This window comes from Myodes glareolus, chromosome 13 (assembly GCF_982192425.1).
Source record: "Myodes glareolus chromosome 13, mMyoGla1.1, whole genome shotgun sequence".
NCBI classification, from domain to species: Eukaryota; Metazoa; Chordata; class Mammalia; order Rodentia; family Cricetidae; genus Myodes; species Myodes glareolus.
In genome coordinates, this window is record NC_142038.1 from 20,694,502 (window position 1) to 20,708,363 (window position 13,862).

The following is a 13,862-nucleotide window of genomic DNA, read 5'->3' on the forward strand; positions in this document are numbered from 1 at the left end:
ATAGTTGTTCTTTAATGTTTGAGGCCTCTAGGCCCTATTCATCAAGATTTTCCAGGTAATCAGGCATAGTGGCACATGCCTTTAATCCTAGCACCTGGGAGGCAGAGGCAGGCAGGTCTACGTAGTGAGCATAGTGAGACCCTGTCTCAACAAAGCAAATTTTATTCAGTAGCATGTAGATGTTTTGGAAATGTTGAGGGCCAAGGATGTCATCTTAACTGCCAGCAGTGTCTTTAAAAGTAGGTAGTGCAAGGAAGCTTTCAGTGAAGACTGGAGAGTAGTAACCAAGAAAGTAGGAAAGAAAAGATGCTGAAGAATATGAGAGTTGATAGTCCACAGAGCCACCTGCTACATGTGGAGCAAGTACAATCAAGGGCTCATTGAGTTGAGCTACCGAAGATCAGATTTTTATTTTATTTTATTTTATTTATTTGTTTATTTTGTTTTTCAAGACAGGATTTCTCTGTAGCTTTGGAGCTCTGCCTCCCCTTGACTCCCAAATCCTGGGATTAAAGGTGTGGGCCACCACCGCCCGGATGAAGATCAGATTAGTTAAAGGCAGTTTCAGTGCAGTACAGTTGGAAAAAGTGCAGAGAAGTGTAGATGCTTGAGAAACAACTTGAAGGGAAGAAGTGAGGAGAGGTGGCTAAAAGGAAACAAAGTTATTTCTCTTCTTCAGCTCTTTAATGACTAGTTTCCCAGGCCCACAATGTAAAATTCAGCCCTCTGTCTCATACCTCCACTGGCCCCCTCTGTGGCTTTATTTCCCATGGCATTTTTCTTCTTTTTTTCCCCCACTGTGTTCTGTTCTTGGAAATGTGTGTATTCACCTTCCCCTTGGCCTCTAGAATGTAATTTCTTTTGCACAACTGCTCCCCCTTTCTTTCCCCTATTGCTTAACACCTCCTACTCGTGTCTGAAGTTGCACTTCCTTTTGGAAGCCTTCTAGTCCACCAGCCCATGCTGGATATATATGAGCACATGTTAAAATCTTTGCCATCAGGGTTGGAAAAATGGCTCAACGGTTAAGGGCCCTTGTTGCTCTTGCAGGGGATCTGGCTTTGTTCCCAGGACCCACATGACAGTTCACACATGTTTGTCACTGCTGTTTAAGTATTCTGATTTATTACAATAGGTGATGTTTGTGGTAGTTATTTTTATGACTTCTGCTTTTTATTTTGGTGATGCTGAAGGAGCTAGGAAAAGAAAGGATTTTTTTCTTGAGCAAAAACCAGATTCTCGGCTTTTAGTTGAACTTTGAATATGAGAACTGTTACTTCATATTTTACTGTAATTTTGCAGGGAAGAATAAATTGAATAGTTTTGGTTGGAGGTCTGGCCTCTTAAGTCTTTTTTTTTTTTTCCTTAAAGACAGGATTTCTCTGTGTAGTTTTGGATTCTGTTCTGGAACTCTGTAGATCAGGTTGGCCTGTCTCTGCCTCCAGAGTGCTGGGATTAAAGATATGCACCACCACCACCTTGCTGTCTCTTAGTCTTTTTATTCCCTACAAACAGTTACTTTTAGGACATCACTTTTGGAAATAGTTGTGGCCCTTGAGGAGGGAGGATCTTAAAGGGTAGTCTGAGCAAGGTAGCTGGTTTCAGGTCAGCCTCTGTCATTTAGCATCACCCTGTTTTAAAACAAACCGAACAAAACTCGATGATTTAGTAGTAGGAAGAATTTCTTGGGATGGTTGTTTTTTGGGTTTTTTTTGTTTTTTTGTTTTTTTGTTTTTTGGCACAAGGTCTCGCTATGTAGCCTTTGCTGACCTAGAACTCACAAAATAAGCCAGGTTGGTCTCCAAAGAGATCATCTTCTCCCTTCCTAGTGCAAGGATTAAAGTCATGCACAACCATTCCTGACTTATTTTTTGACGTTTTGTTTGTTTTTTTTTTTTTTTGAAATGGTTTCTCTGTAGCCCTGACTATTCTGGAACTTACTATTTAGATCAAGCTGTCCTCAAACTCAGGAACTCCGAGATTTGTCTGTCTCCTCAGCCTCCCCTGTACTGGGATTAAAGTAATTCACCTCCATGCCCAGCTGATTTGTTTTCTTGTTTTTGTGACAAATTTTCAATCTATAGCTCTTACTGCTTTGGAACTCACTATTTGGCTCAGGATACCCTTGAACCAGTATTATAGACCTAGGTCATTATATCTGGTGAAAGTTGTTGGAATTGTGTGTTTTTGTTTCTTTTGGGGGTTCTAGTAATTAAGCCCATGGTTTCAAACATTCTAGGTAGATGTTCTACCAGTGAACCATAGCCACAGTTACCCGCCCCTCCCTGTTTACATATTTTTTAAAAATATTTATTTATTTGCTTATTATGTATACAGTATTCTTTCTTCAGTCCTGAAGAGGGCACCAGGCCTCATTACAGATGGTTGTGAGCCACCATGTAGTTTCTGGGAATTGAATTCAGGACCTTTGGAAGAACAGGCAATGCTCTTAACCACTGAGCCATCTCTCCAGCCCCCCTGTTTACATATTTTTAAGATAGGTAGGTTACTGGCCTTCAATGTGCTTTAGCCTCCAAGTAGTTGGGGTTTGCAAGCCTAGGCCACCAGGATGGACAAGGTGAAAGTTCTTTACTTACAGAAAGAAAGAGAGAAACAAAATGCTGCAGTTGGTAAAATCCATGCTAAGGCTAAATCTTATGTCTGAGGAATTGGAAGGATAAAGATATTTGCTGGTTTTGCTGCTGTATTGAAACTGAACGAGTCAGAGCCATGGTGTTATTATAAGTGCAATAAGATGGAAAAGGACGTAAATTGCAGAACTGATTACTATCAGCATCATACATCTACTGGGGAGCTAGGAATAAACTCCTAGAGGATAAGCCCCTTGTATTTGTGTGCTCGTCTATAAAGTTACCACAGAGGTTATCCTTGTGTTGTTATAGTGTGATGTGTTACTGTTAGCTTTTATTTTGGGTGATAGAATCCTAGCTTCTGGCCGGGCCATGGTGGTGCATGCCTTTAAAACCTGCAGAGGCAGGGGGATCTCTGTGAGTTCAAGGCCAGCCTGATCTACAAGAGCTAGTTACAGGACAGGCTCCAAAAACTACAGAGAAACCTTGTCTCGAAAATCAAAAAAAAAAAAAAAAAAAAAAAAGAATCCTAGCTTCTGATAATGGATGTATATTACTTTATTAAAGATGAAAACCTTTTCCCCCTCTTCAATAAAATCACAAATAAAAACTCACAGAGTAATGCTAGGCATAGTGGTGCATGTCTTCAAACCCTCAGGAAGTAGGAGACACTAGATCTCTCAGTTTCAGGCCAGGCAGGGGCTATACAGTAAGATCTTGTCTGAAAAAACGAAAGAAACATCCTCTGACCACTTAGTGATCCACTTGAGTGCTGTGATTACAGGGTTGAAACATCACACCTTCATAGTTTTTTGTTTTTTTTTTTTTTTTTTTTTTTTGGGAAGAGTCTCATTGTAGCTTATACTGACTTCTAACTGTATAACCGAGACTGACTTTGAACTTGTAATCCTTCTGCCTTCCAAAGTGCTGTAATCGCGAGCATATATACCACCGTGCTCAGAATATTTTGTATTTTAAAAGTAAGCATTGGTTACTTCAACAAACAAAAACACTTTTAAACTAGGTGTGGTTATGTGCACATGTAATCCCAGAATTTAGAGGTTTGAAGTCAAGAGGTTTGCCGTGAATTTGAGACCAGTCAGGGTTATAAAGCAATAACCTTTCTAAAAACAAACAAACCACATATCCCTTTAATCCAGGCGTTGCTAGCATATGCCTTTAATCCCAGCACTGGGGATTCAGAGGCTGGTGGATCTCTTAGTTCTACAGAGTGAGTTCCAGGATGAGTTCCAAAGCTACAAAGAAACCCTGTCTTGGGGATGGGATGGTGGGGAACCAACCAAACAAAAACTTTGCAAGAAATGTTAGCCAATTTAAGTTGATACAATGTAGGAAAAAAAATTTATCATTTGACACAGTAAAGTTTTTTTGTTATGTGTGTAAGTATAGTCTGTTCATGCCATGTGTATATAGAGGTCATCTAAAACTTTTGGAGTATTACTCTCCTTCTATAATTGGTTCTAAGGATCAAACTCAGGTCATGTCTTAGGGTTCCTATTGCTTTGAAGAGACATCATGACCATGGCAACTCTTATAAGGGAAACATTTAATGGAGGGGGGCTCAATTCTCATTTCACAGGTTTAGTCTATTATCACGATTGAGAGCGTGGTGGCATGCAGGCAGATGTGATGCTTGAGTAATAGCTGAGAGTCTACATCTTGCAGGCTGCCTTTGAGATTATGGGGGCCATTACATTCAAACTACCACATTCTACTCCCTGGCCCACAAAACTTTGAACAGTATCATAATACAAAATTCATTTACTTCAACTTTAAAAGTCCCCATAGTTTATCACAGTCTCAACAGTATTTTAAAATTCAAAGCTCAAACTCTCTTTTGAGATTCATGCAATCTCTTAGCTGTAATCACCTGTAAAAATCAAAATCAAAAAGCAGATCACATGCTTCCAGCATATAATGACACAGGATATACATTACCATTACAAAATGCAGGGCAATACTGGACTTAAAGCAAGACCAAAAAGTCAACTGGGCAAATTCCGAACTCTTCATCTCCATGTCTGAAGTCAAAATGCTCTTCAGATCTCCACCATTCAGCTTTGTTAAAGACTGCAGCACACTTCAAACAACAACAAAGACTGCTTCCACTCCTTCTTAACAGCTCTCTTCAGCAGGTGTCCCACAACTCTAGCATTTTTATTTATTTTTTTAGTTTGAGTGGGGCTCAAGGCAGGGTTTCTATGCGTAGGTCTGGCTGTCCTGAAACACACTCTTTAGGTCATGCTGACCTGGAACTCACAAAGATTCACCTGGACTCTGACTTCTCTAATTATCGTGGATTCTCCAAGGCAACCCACGTTTCAACTTCACAGCTTTCTGCAATGGCCCCTCTACGAGGCCTCCATTCAGGGACACCCTTGACACTTGTCTGGCCTTAGCAACTTTATTCCATAACTCCTTTCTTCTGTCCTTAACTCAAAGCCAGAACCATGTGACTGAAGCTGCCCCGTTCTGCTTTCTGGGGCTGGAACATGTGGCCCCCTTGTTGAGTTATGTCTTCACCTGCTTTCTGTCCTTCACCGCCTAAGCTTGGCTGTTCTGAAACTTGTTCTGTAGACTGGGCTGGCCTCAAACTAGGAGGTCTGCCAACCTCTGCTTTTCTAGTGCTGGAATTAAAGGTGTACACCTCCACACTTAGCTTTAAACTTTTCTTTTTCACAAGTTGGAAACTTTGCTGGGTGACTCCATTTATTCATTTCTTAATCCATTTATCTCCTTGAACACAGGATTTAGCTCCATTCTACTTTTGGTGCTCTTTTTTTCCTCAAAATTTACCTTTTGTAATTTACCGTGCTCAACTTGCTCTTTTTTATAAATCTTCATTAGAGTTACCACAAATAGCCACACAACAGAGTCTATACTAATCTGTTTGAGATTTCTTCTGCCAACGGAATTCCAAACTATTCACTTTAGCCTCTTGCAGACTCTAGGTACAAGGGCAAAATTCTTCACCAAAAATATCACAAGTACAATTTCTAGGCAACATACTCCAATTTTTATTCTCTGAAACCTTTTGAATGAGCCCTTCCACAGTTCAAATAACTCTTAGCGCCAATGTCTTCCATATTCCTACTAGGATGCCCATTAAACAGTGCTTAAAGCATTCCACTGCTTTCCTAACCCAAACTCCCAAAGTTCATATTTCTTGAAACAAAACTTGATCTGGCTTATCACAGCACTACCCCAGGCCCTGGTACCAACTTCTGTCTTAGGGTTTCTATTGCTGTGAAGAGACACCATGACCACAGCGACTCTTATAAAGGAAAACATTTAATTGGGGTGACTTGCTTACAGTTTCAGAAGTTCAGTTTATTATCATGACAGGGAGCATGGTGGTATGTAGGCAGATGTGGTGCTGGAGTAGTAGCTGAGCATCTTCCAGGCAAAAGGAAGTCAACTGAAACACTGGGCAGTAATTTGAGCTTAGGAAACCTCAAAGCCTGCCACCACAGTGCTACACTTCCTCCAACAAGGATATGCCCACTCAAAGCTACACCTCTTAACAGTGCTGCTGCCTATGTGATTATGTGGGCCAGTTACATTCAAACTACCGTAAGTCATCAAATTTGTATGGCAAACCCTTCTACCTGCTGAGCCATCTCTATAGCCTATGATTTTTTTAATAGGTGCATCCACTTAAAAATACATTTCAGTATGTAATGAAGCAGAGAGATTTTTAACCAAAAGGGTTTGCTTATCCCACTTCCAATAACTGCACTGCAGTAAATTCCCCTCTTCCTAGAATTTGTAATTTAGATCAGTTATTACTTACTTCAAGTTATAAGATCTGTCTCCTATACTCACTCTCTCTTTCTCTCTTTCTCTTTCTCTCTCTCTCTCTCTCTTATACACACACACACACACACACATCGTATTTCAAATTCTGAACTATCCCCCAGATTGCATGTAAACATAAACACATCTTTACATCTGTATATACATTAAAAAAAACTTCATAGTCTTGTATTCAAATCTTCTCTGCCATCAATATCTGGTTCTCTCTCTTTAAAATAAGCTCTTGTGTATCCCTTGCTGGCCTGGCATTGTAGCCGAGGCTACCTTCAAACTCAAAGCACTCCTCACTCTCCCTGGTGTATGTGTTACTATGTCCAACGCTCCTGTGATTTTTTTTTTAAGATTTATTTATCTGTTATGTATACAGTGTTCTGGCTGCATGTATGCCTGCAGACCAGAAGAGAACACCAGATCTCATTACAGATGGCTGTGAATTATCATGTGGTTGCCGGGAATTGAACTCAGGACCACTGGAAGAGCAGGTAGTGAGTGCTCTTAACCACTGAGCCATCTCTCCAGCCCCCTGTGATCTTATTTGATATGCATAGTATTATAAGTGATTTCCCCTTTTTGCCTCAAACATGTTATTGTGTTACATCTAGCAAGGCAAATTTTCTTTTTCTTTCTTTCTTGTTATTTGGTTTGGTTTTTTGAGAGGGTTTCTCTGTGTAGCTCTGGCTGTCATAGAACTTACTCTGTAGACCAGGCTGGGATTAAAGGTTTACACCACCATCTAGCAAGCAAGGCAAATTTTTATTCGACTGTATACTTATATGTAGGGCTTTTAAATAAGTTGCTGCCAAGAACATACCAAAGATAAATGAGCTATATTAGCTATTAATAGGTTATGAAAAATTTATAGTGTCTCAGGATATATTTATGTGGTTTTAGAGTTTATAAATCCATCATATGAAGGAGCCAAGTGAATTTGGCAAGATTGGTGTGATAGCACTAAATGTTCCATTTCCTTATTGAGTAGAATCATATTATGACCTTAAGTGAAAAAAAATCCAACACTTAAGTTGAAGCAACATTAAACTTTCTAGTGTTTTTTTCCTCCAAATGCACATTTTCAGTCTCTTTCTGTCTGTCCCACATGCTCTTTTTCACTGTAAACTTGAATGAGAGCAATCAGTAATAATAATGCTGTTTTGAAGTTTCCTTCATAAAGAAGGGACTATTTTGCTGCTAATATTGACTCAGTTCTCCCACTCTCTCTTCCTAGATGTCCCCAAGCCTTAGGTGTGTAGGAATGTTGTAGACTTACCAGCTAGCTGCCTAGCCCCTCCTCAGTTCTCTGCATTTTGACCAGTTGTAATTTCTGTAATGGTTTTGTCTGCTACAGGAAGCTTCTTTAATAAGCTGTGAATGCTATACTTATCTGTGGCTATAAAAATAAGTATTTAGAATGGGGTTGGAAATTATACTCTGATCTTTTTGCAATACCAGTAATTTGTTGCAATATATACATATAATTGTCTCTAGGTTAAAAAATAAGAACTGGCAATTGACAGACAAGATATGTGGAAGATAGAATTATACAACAGAACAAGTAAAGAGTCTAGTGAAGGTGTTATGAAGGGAGTCCTGTTCTGCCCAATTTTTTTTATTACCACCACCCCATAAAAGAAATCACCAATAAGTTTTATTTGTTCATGTTTTCATTATTTTATTTATTAAATTATTTATCGAGTGGCCTGTAACTCACAGTGATCTAACTATCTTTAGCTCCTTGGTGTTGAGATTAAAGGCACATGCCACCATACCAATAAACTTTAAAAAATCCTATTTATGGTCACATAATTTGTAAAATTTCCCAGAATAAACATTTAGCATACTTTTCTTGAAGAAAAATGAATGAAAATATGAGATTTAACACAAGTGTCGTGAGTAAATAGAAACAGAGCTGCTTTCATTTCCATATAGTTAGACTTTACCGTTATGCTTTAGGAACTAAAATTTGACAGTCTCGGTGACAAATGAGTCTTTGAAATAGAATTATTCTATGATAGAGCAAGTGTAACTGATGAATGTAAGAATTAAGAAGCAGTACTAAGTTAAATAATGATTTGGAAAGCATAAAATTAAATTTCTCATGTACTTTTTGGTTTTTGAGACAGAGTTTCTCTGTGTAACAGCCCTAACTGTCCTGAAACTTGCTCTGTAGACCAGGCTAGCCTCAAACTCTCAGATCCTCCTGCCTCTACCTACCAAGTGCTGGGATTAAAACCACCACTGTCTTACTCTGTTGCACATTTAAGGGTGGCAATAATGTTTTATATCTTGCAGGAGTATTACAATTAGGTTTAGATTAGAAACGTGTATTATGTTCCATTATTAAAAACTTCTGAGGGTTAAGGTGTTTTTTTTTTTTTTATGTATACAATATTCTCTCTGTGTGTATGCCTGAAGACCAGAAGAGGGCACCAGACCTCATTACAGATGGTTGTGAGCCACCATGTGGTTGCTGAGAATTGAACTCAGGACCTTTGGAAGAGCAGGCAATGCTCTTAACTGCTGAGCCATCTCTCCAGCCCCAAGGGGGTTTTACAGTATCAAGCAAATCAACCCAAAGAGAGAAATACTAGGGCAAAAATAGAAAATAAGTCATAAGAGATCAACAATGATCTTGTTTGGAAATACCAATGGAAAAAGTTAATTGTAAAAATGTTTTACAACTATGACACTCAATTTATATGTTGGATTTATGGTGCAGTTATAGCTTATAGACATTTATATCTAAAATGACTGCAAAATCTTTAATTTTTTATAAATATTTTCTGTCCTCTGGGGTGGAAGTGGGGGCCTGCTAAGGAATAATTATTGAATTTAGGGTTACTAGGAATTAGATGGAAATTTTAACAAAATATATGTTGAAAATTTGGTTTTTTCACTGAAGGCCAAAGGGTAAAATTAAGAACTAGAAAGTGGAGCCGGGCAGTAGTGGAGTATGTCTTTAATTCCAGTACTTGGGAGCAGAGACAGGCGGATCTCTGTGAGTTTGAAGACAGCCAGGACTGTTACACAGAGAAACCCAGTGATGAAAAAACAAAATAAGTAAACTAGAAAGTGGCCTGTTCCCAAATGGAGTGCTTATAGATCTTTAGGAAGGTTGATGCATCAAGAATGAGTATTTGCGGTGTGGAATGAATATTTGCGGTTTGGTGGTGGTGCACACCTTTAATCCAGTACTTGAGAGGTAGATCTCTGTGAGTTCGAGGCCAGCTTGGTCTACAGAGTGAGTTCCAGGACAGCCAGGACTGTTTCACAGAGAAATCCTATCTAGGGGCGGGGAAAGAATGTTTGTGTTAAATATATAATAGATATTATTTTATATATATATATATATATTTTTTAGAGTAATGTGAGCAAAGAGCAAAGTCTGAACTTTTTTGTTTTGTTTTGTTTTTATTTTTTGATATAAGATTTCCCTGTAGCTTTTTGGAGCTTAAAATAAGTGCTTAATGCTTTTCTATATTGGCTAGGAGGGTATGTGTTGCTATATAAATTTAATAGGTATATTAAAATATATTTTTGTTATTTTAAGGAAATTCGAAATGAGTCCCATGACTATCCTCATAGAGTGGCCAAGTTTCCAGAAAACAGAAATCGAAACAGATACAGAGATGTAAGCCCATGTAAGTACTGTGGCTTTATGTGCATGTGTGTGTTTTTCAGTTTGTTTAGGAAACAGGATCCAGTGGAAATAGAGGGTTGGGGGTAGATTGACTAGTACAGCAATTTTTAAAAATGTATATTCTTATTTGTTTTCTTTGAGACAGGGCTTCACTATATAGTCCAGGCTGTTTTGGAAGTTACTGTGTAGCACAGGCTGACCTCAAATTTGTAGCAGTCCTCTTGCTTCAGCCTCCAGAATGTTGGGATTGTGTCGGCCACCACAGCAGGTTTAATATCTACATTTTTCCATTTCTGTGCACACACATGTGTCAGGTGTCTTCCTTGATCACTCCTCACCTTATACATCAGGGGTAGGGTCTTTGCTTGAACCCAGAACTCTATTTTAGCTAGTCTGGCTAGCCACACAGCTCTATTATAACTTGTACTGGGATTGCAGTCAGGCTGCCGTATCCACCTGGCTTTTATATGGGTTCTAGGATTCAGAAGACATTCCTTACACTTACACAGCAAGAACTTTTCTTAGTTCTCTCTTTGGTTTGAGGAGCATTTTTATTAGGTGTTCTAGCATCTGCTAAAATTCAGCAGCGAATCCATTTCTTGGTCTCAGATGAAGGATCCTTGTTATTCTTGCTTCCTATGACATATAAGCATTTCCTAGTCTCATCTAGGGTTCCTCAGCTTGCCAATAAAGTGATTTCTGCCAAAGCTTTTTCTTCCTGTACAGCTCACTTTCTTCTCCAGGCTCCATAACTACTTCATGTGCTTCTTGTCATCCCCTCTCCTTAGCAGAGCCTTCGCTTATTCTGGGTGACCTAATGTCTCTCACAAACACCATGCAACACCAGCCTTCAAGTTCCTAGACCTCTTAAACACTTTCTACTTTGACCAACTTTAGTATTTTTGCCCAGGAAAAAAGAAAAGAAGGATTGCTTATTTTGCAGCAGGACTTCCTATGTCTCCTGTGCTATCCTTTCTTGTCTCAGCCTCCTAAACCACACTCAGCGTTTACCCTTGAAATCTTAAATTCTGCTGCCTTCCTTGAAGGTTACTTTCTGTATGCCAGCACTGTTTTTGCTGTTATTGTTTTGTTTCATTTTACCTTTTTTTTTGTCGTTATTAAATATTTCACTTGGTGTGTATACACTTTTTTACAGCACTGGGTTCTTTAATTCTTTGATTTTTTTTTTTTTTTGCTACTTACTAAAATGTTCTCACATCTTTCCCTAATCAATCTCATAACTATTTAGCTGTTACATTTTAAAATCTCTTTTACCTTAAGTCTCCAATTTGTGAAGCTCCCATTTCGGAACACTTTGTATTCTTCATTCCTTGGAGAGTTTAGAAAAAGTTTAGCGTCAAGAAATCTCACTTGAGTTATAATCTACTACCTGGAAAGTGCCTCAGCTCACAGCATTCCTGAAAATCAGGAGTAGAGCTTTGCTTCTCCGTTCATTTTTGTAAACCATCAACTGAACTGGAGTGGATTCAGAATATAAAAGAGCCAGCAATGAAGAAGCTAGAGCTGATTATCCTGGGAAAGAAACAGCCTTAGCAGAGCAGTCTATACCTTATTTTAATTCTTGAACTTTTTTTTAAAAAAGACTTATTTATTATCTATACAGTGTTCTGCCTGCACATATGTCTGCAGGCCAGAAGAGGGCACCAGACCTCATTACAGATGGTTGTGAGACCATGTGGTTGCTAGGAATTGAACTCATGACCTCCGGAAGAGCAGCCAGTGCTAAGCCATCTCATCTCTCCAGCTCCCAAATTTTGAACCTTTATATAGAAATGAAACTGTTTATTCTGTAAAAGCATAACCATGGAATTAAGTTCATGAGCGAATAGGCTGTTATTGAATTCTAGTTTTATGAGAAAACTCTTAAGAGCTGTTAAGCATACAAATAAACTGTTAACAGTACACTCATTCTGGTCATTTATGCAGAGTGTAGATTCCTTGCAGGGTTCTTCCTAGAGAACATATAAGTACATACAAGGTTTCATCAGAGACTTGGAAATAGCTCCTTTATGCTTCTTTCCCTCACTCCCCTTTTTGTGGTTCTGGGAATTGAACCCAGGACCTGATGCGTCCTAGGCAAGTGCTGTACTATGAGATTACACCTCTATCTCTTTTATTATTTTTCTTTTGAGAAAGCATCCTATGAAGTTGCTCAGTTTGGCTCTTGAACTCAGTATACAGGCCCATGTAGGAAACAGGTCTTATAGTTCAAGAGGTCTAGTTCAAGAGGTCTATCTCTTGAACTTTAAGACCTGTTTCCTTGCCTCAGCCTCCTAAGTAACTGGAAGTACAGGTCTATCTCATTGTGCCTCAGTTCCCTTATTTGACCATTTGTTTTCCAAACTCTACCCGCCCCCCCCCCATTCATCTACTGATCCCTTATCAAGTAGAACCTTCCTCCTCACCTCACCCAAGACTGGAGTTTCTGTCCCCCACTAATGATCTGTTCAGGTTGTTTTTGTTTGTCTTGGTGCCAGTAGACAAGTGCTGGGCTGAGGACATCTAAGTTGCTTTCATTTCCCAGCTGCTGTGACTAGTTCAGAGTATACATGGACAGGCAGGTATCTCTGGCATGTTGACATAGAGTCCTGTGCCCAACATTTTGAAAAATTGTGTGAGTTTTTTTGTTGTTGTTTTGGGGAGTTTTATTTTTGTTTTTTGTTAGTTTTGTTAGCTGTTTATCTAAAATGGCGATTTTATACATTAACTTCCATTTTTCATTTATTTATCGCTAGGGTATTTTTATTTTTCAATTTGTACTTATCTATTTATTTTTACTGTTAATGGATAGTAGAATAGCTAAGTGAGTTTTAAAAATATCATTACTCAGCCATAGTATATGACTTTAATCCATGTACTCAGAAGGTAGAGGCAAGTGGATCTCTTGAGTTCAGGTTCTGAGAGTTTAAGGTCATAAGGTCTACATATGAGTTCCAGGACAGCCAGGACTAGCCACATCATATGAGATAGCTTGTCTAAAAAGAAAAAAAGGCAACAACAAAATCCCCACACTATTTTACTTCTTTTCTCACTCACCCTTGAGGTTGTTAAAAGGACATGTAAAGGTGACAGTGTCCTTAAAGAAACACTTTAAGAAAGACCTAAAGACTTTGTGTAATCAGTGAGAGAGTGAACCCTGTACTGTTTGGTTAGAATTGCTGTATTGTGTGCGAGTACTGATGTATAGATAGGGCTGGGCTAGAGTACTTGCCTAGTTATAAAGGTAGATTTTAGTGTATGTAGCCATATCCACATGTATAATTGTTTTTTTTTTAATATTTTACTTTTGTGTCAATGTGTGTGTGTGCATACATTTGTGTGGGGATGGGTAGGTATGTCCACATGCGGGCAGATGCCAGTGGAGCCCTCAAGGCTCATACATCCAGGGCTGGAGTTACAGGTTGTTGTGGGTTGCCTGATGTGGATTCTGGGAACCAAACTTCTGTCTTCTGCAACAGCATATTCCCTTAGCAATCCTGAGCCACGTCTCTAGCCTCATTGAGAAGTTTAAGAACAATGATACTCTGTTGGCACTTGGCATGCTTAGCTTTAGTAAATCAAGTTCATTCTTTACTAAGAGGAAACAGGGCTTTTTGGACAACTGGCTGATTTCCAGGCTTGGAGCAAAGTGTAATTCCTTAGACAGGTGTGGTGACAAATGCCTGAATTCCCAGCACTCAGGAGTCAAAGGCAGGGGGTTTGTGAGCTGAAAGCCATTTCGAATTATACTGTTAGACCCTGTCTCAAAAAAAAAAAAAAAATTAAAAAGGGTTGGA

General features: G+C 38.9%; 1 protein-coding gene across 5 annotated transcripts in view; it reads left to right on the top strand.

Moving 5' to 3' along the window:
• Positions 1-13,862, top strand: part of Ptpn2 (protein tyrosine phosphatase non-receptor type 2) — a 65,134-nt gene that overhangs the window by 6,883 nt on the left and 44,389 nt on the right. For 2 of the 5 annotated variants that reach the window (XM_087895941.1, XM_087895942.1), the window contains exon 2: positions 9,976-10,066. The exons of 2 other annotated variants lie outside the window; for them this stretch is intronic. In XM_087895941.1, the coding sequence (XP_087752067.1) occupies positions 9,976-10,066 (91 nt within the window). Of the gene's footprint in view, positions 1-6,796; positions 6,911-9,975; positions 10,067-13,862 lie in introns of those variants that run through there. One more of the 5 variants, XM_087895943.1, reaches the window with a different exon arrangement.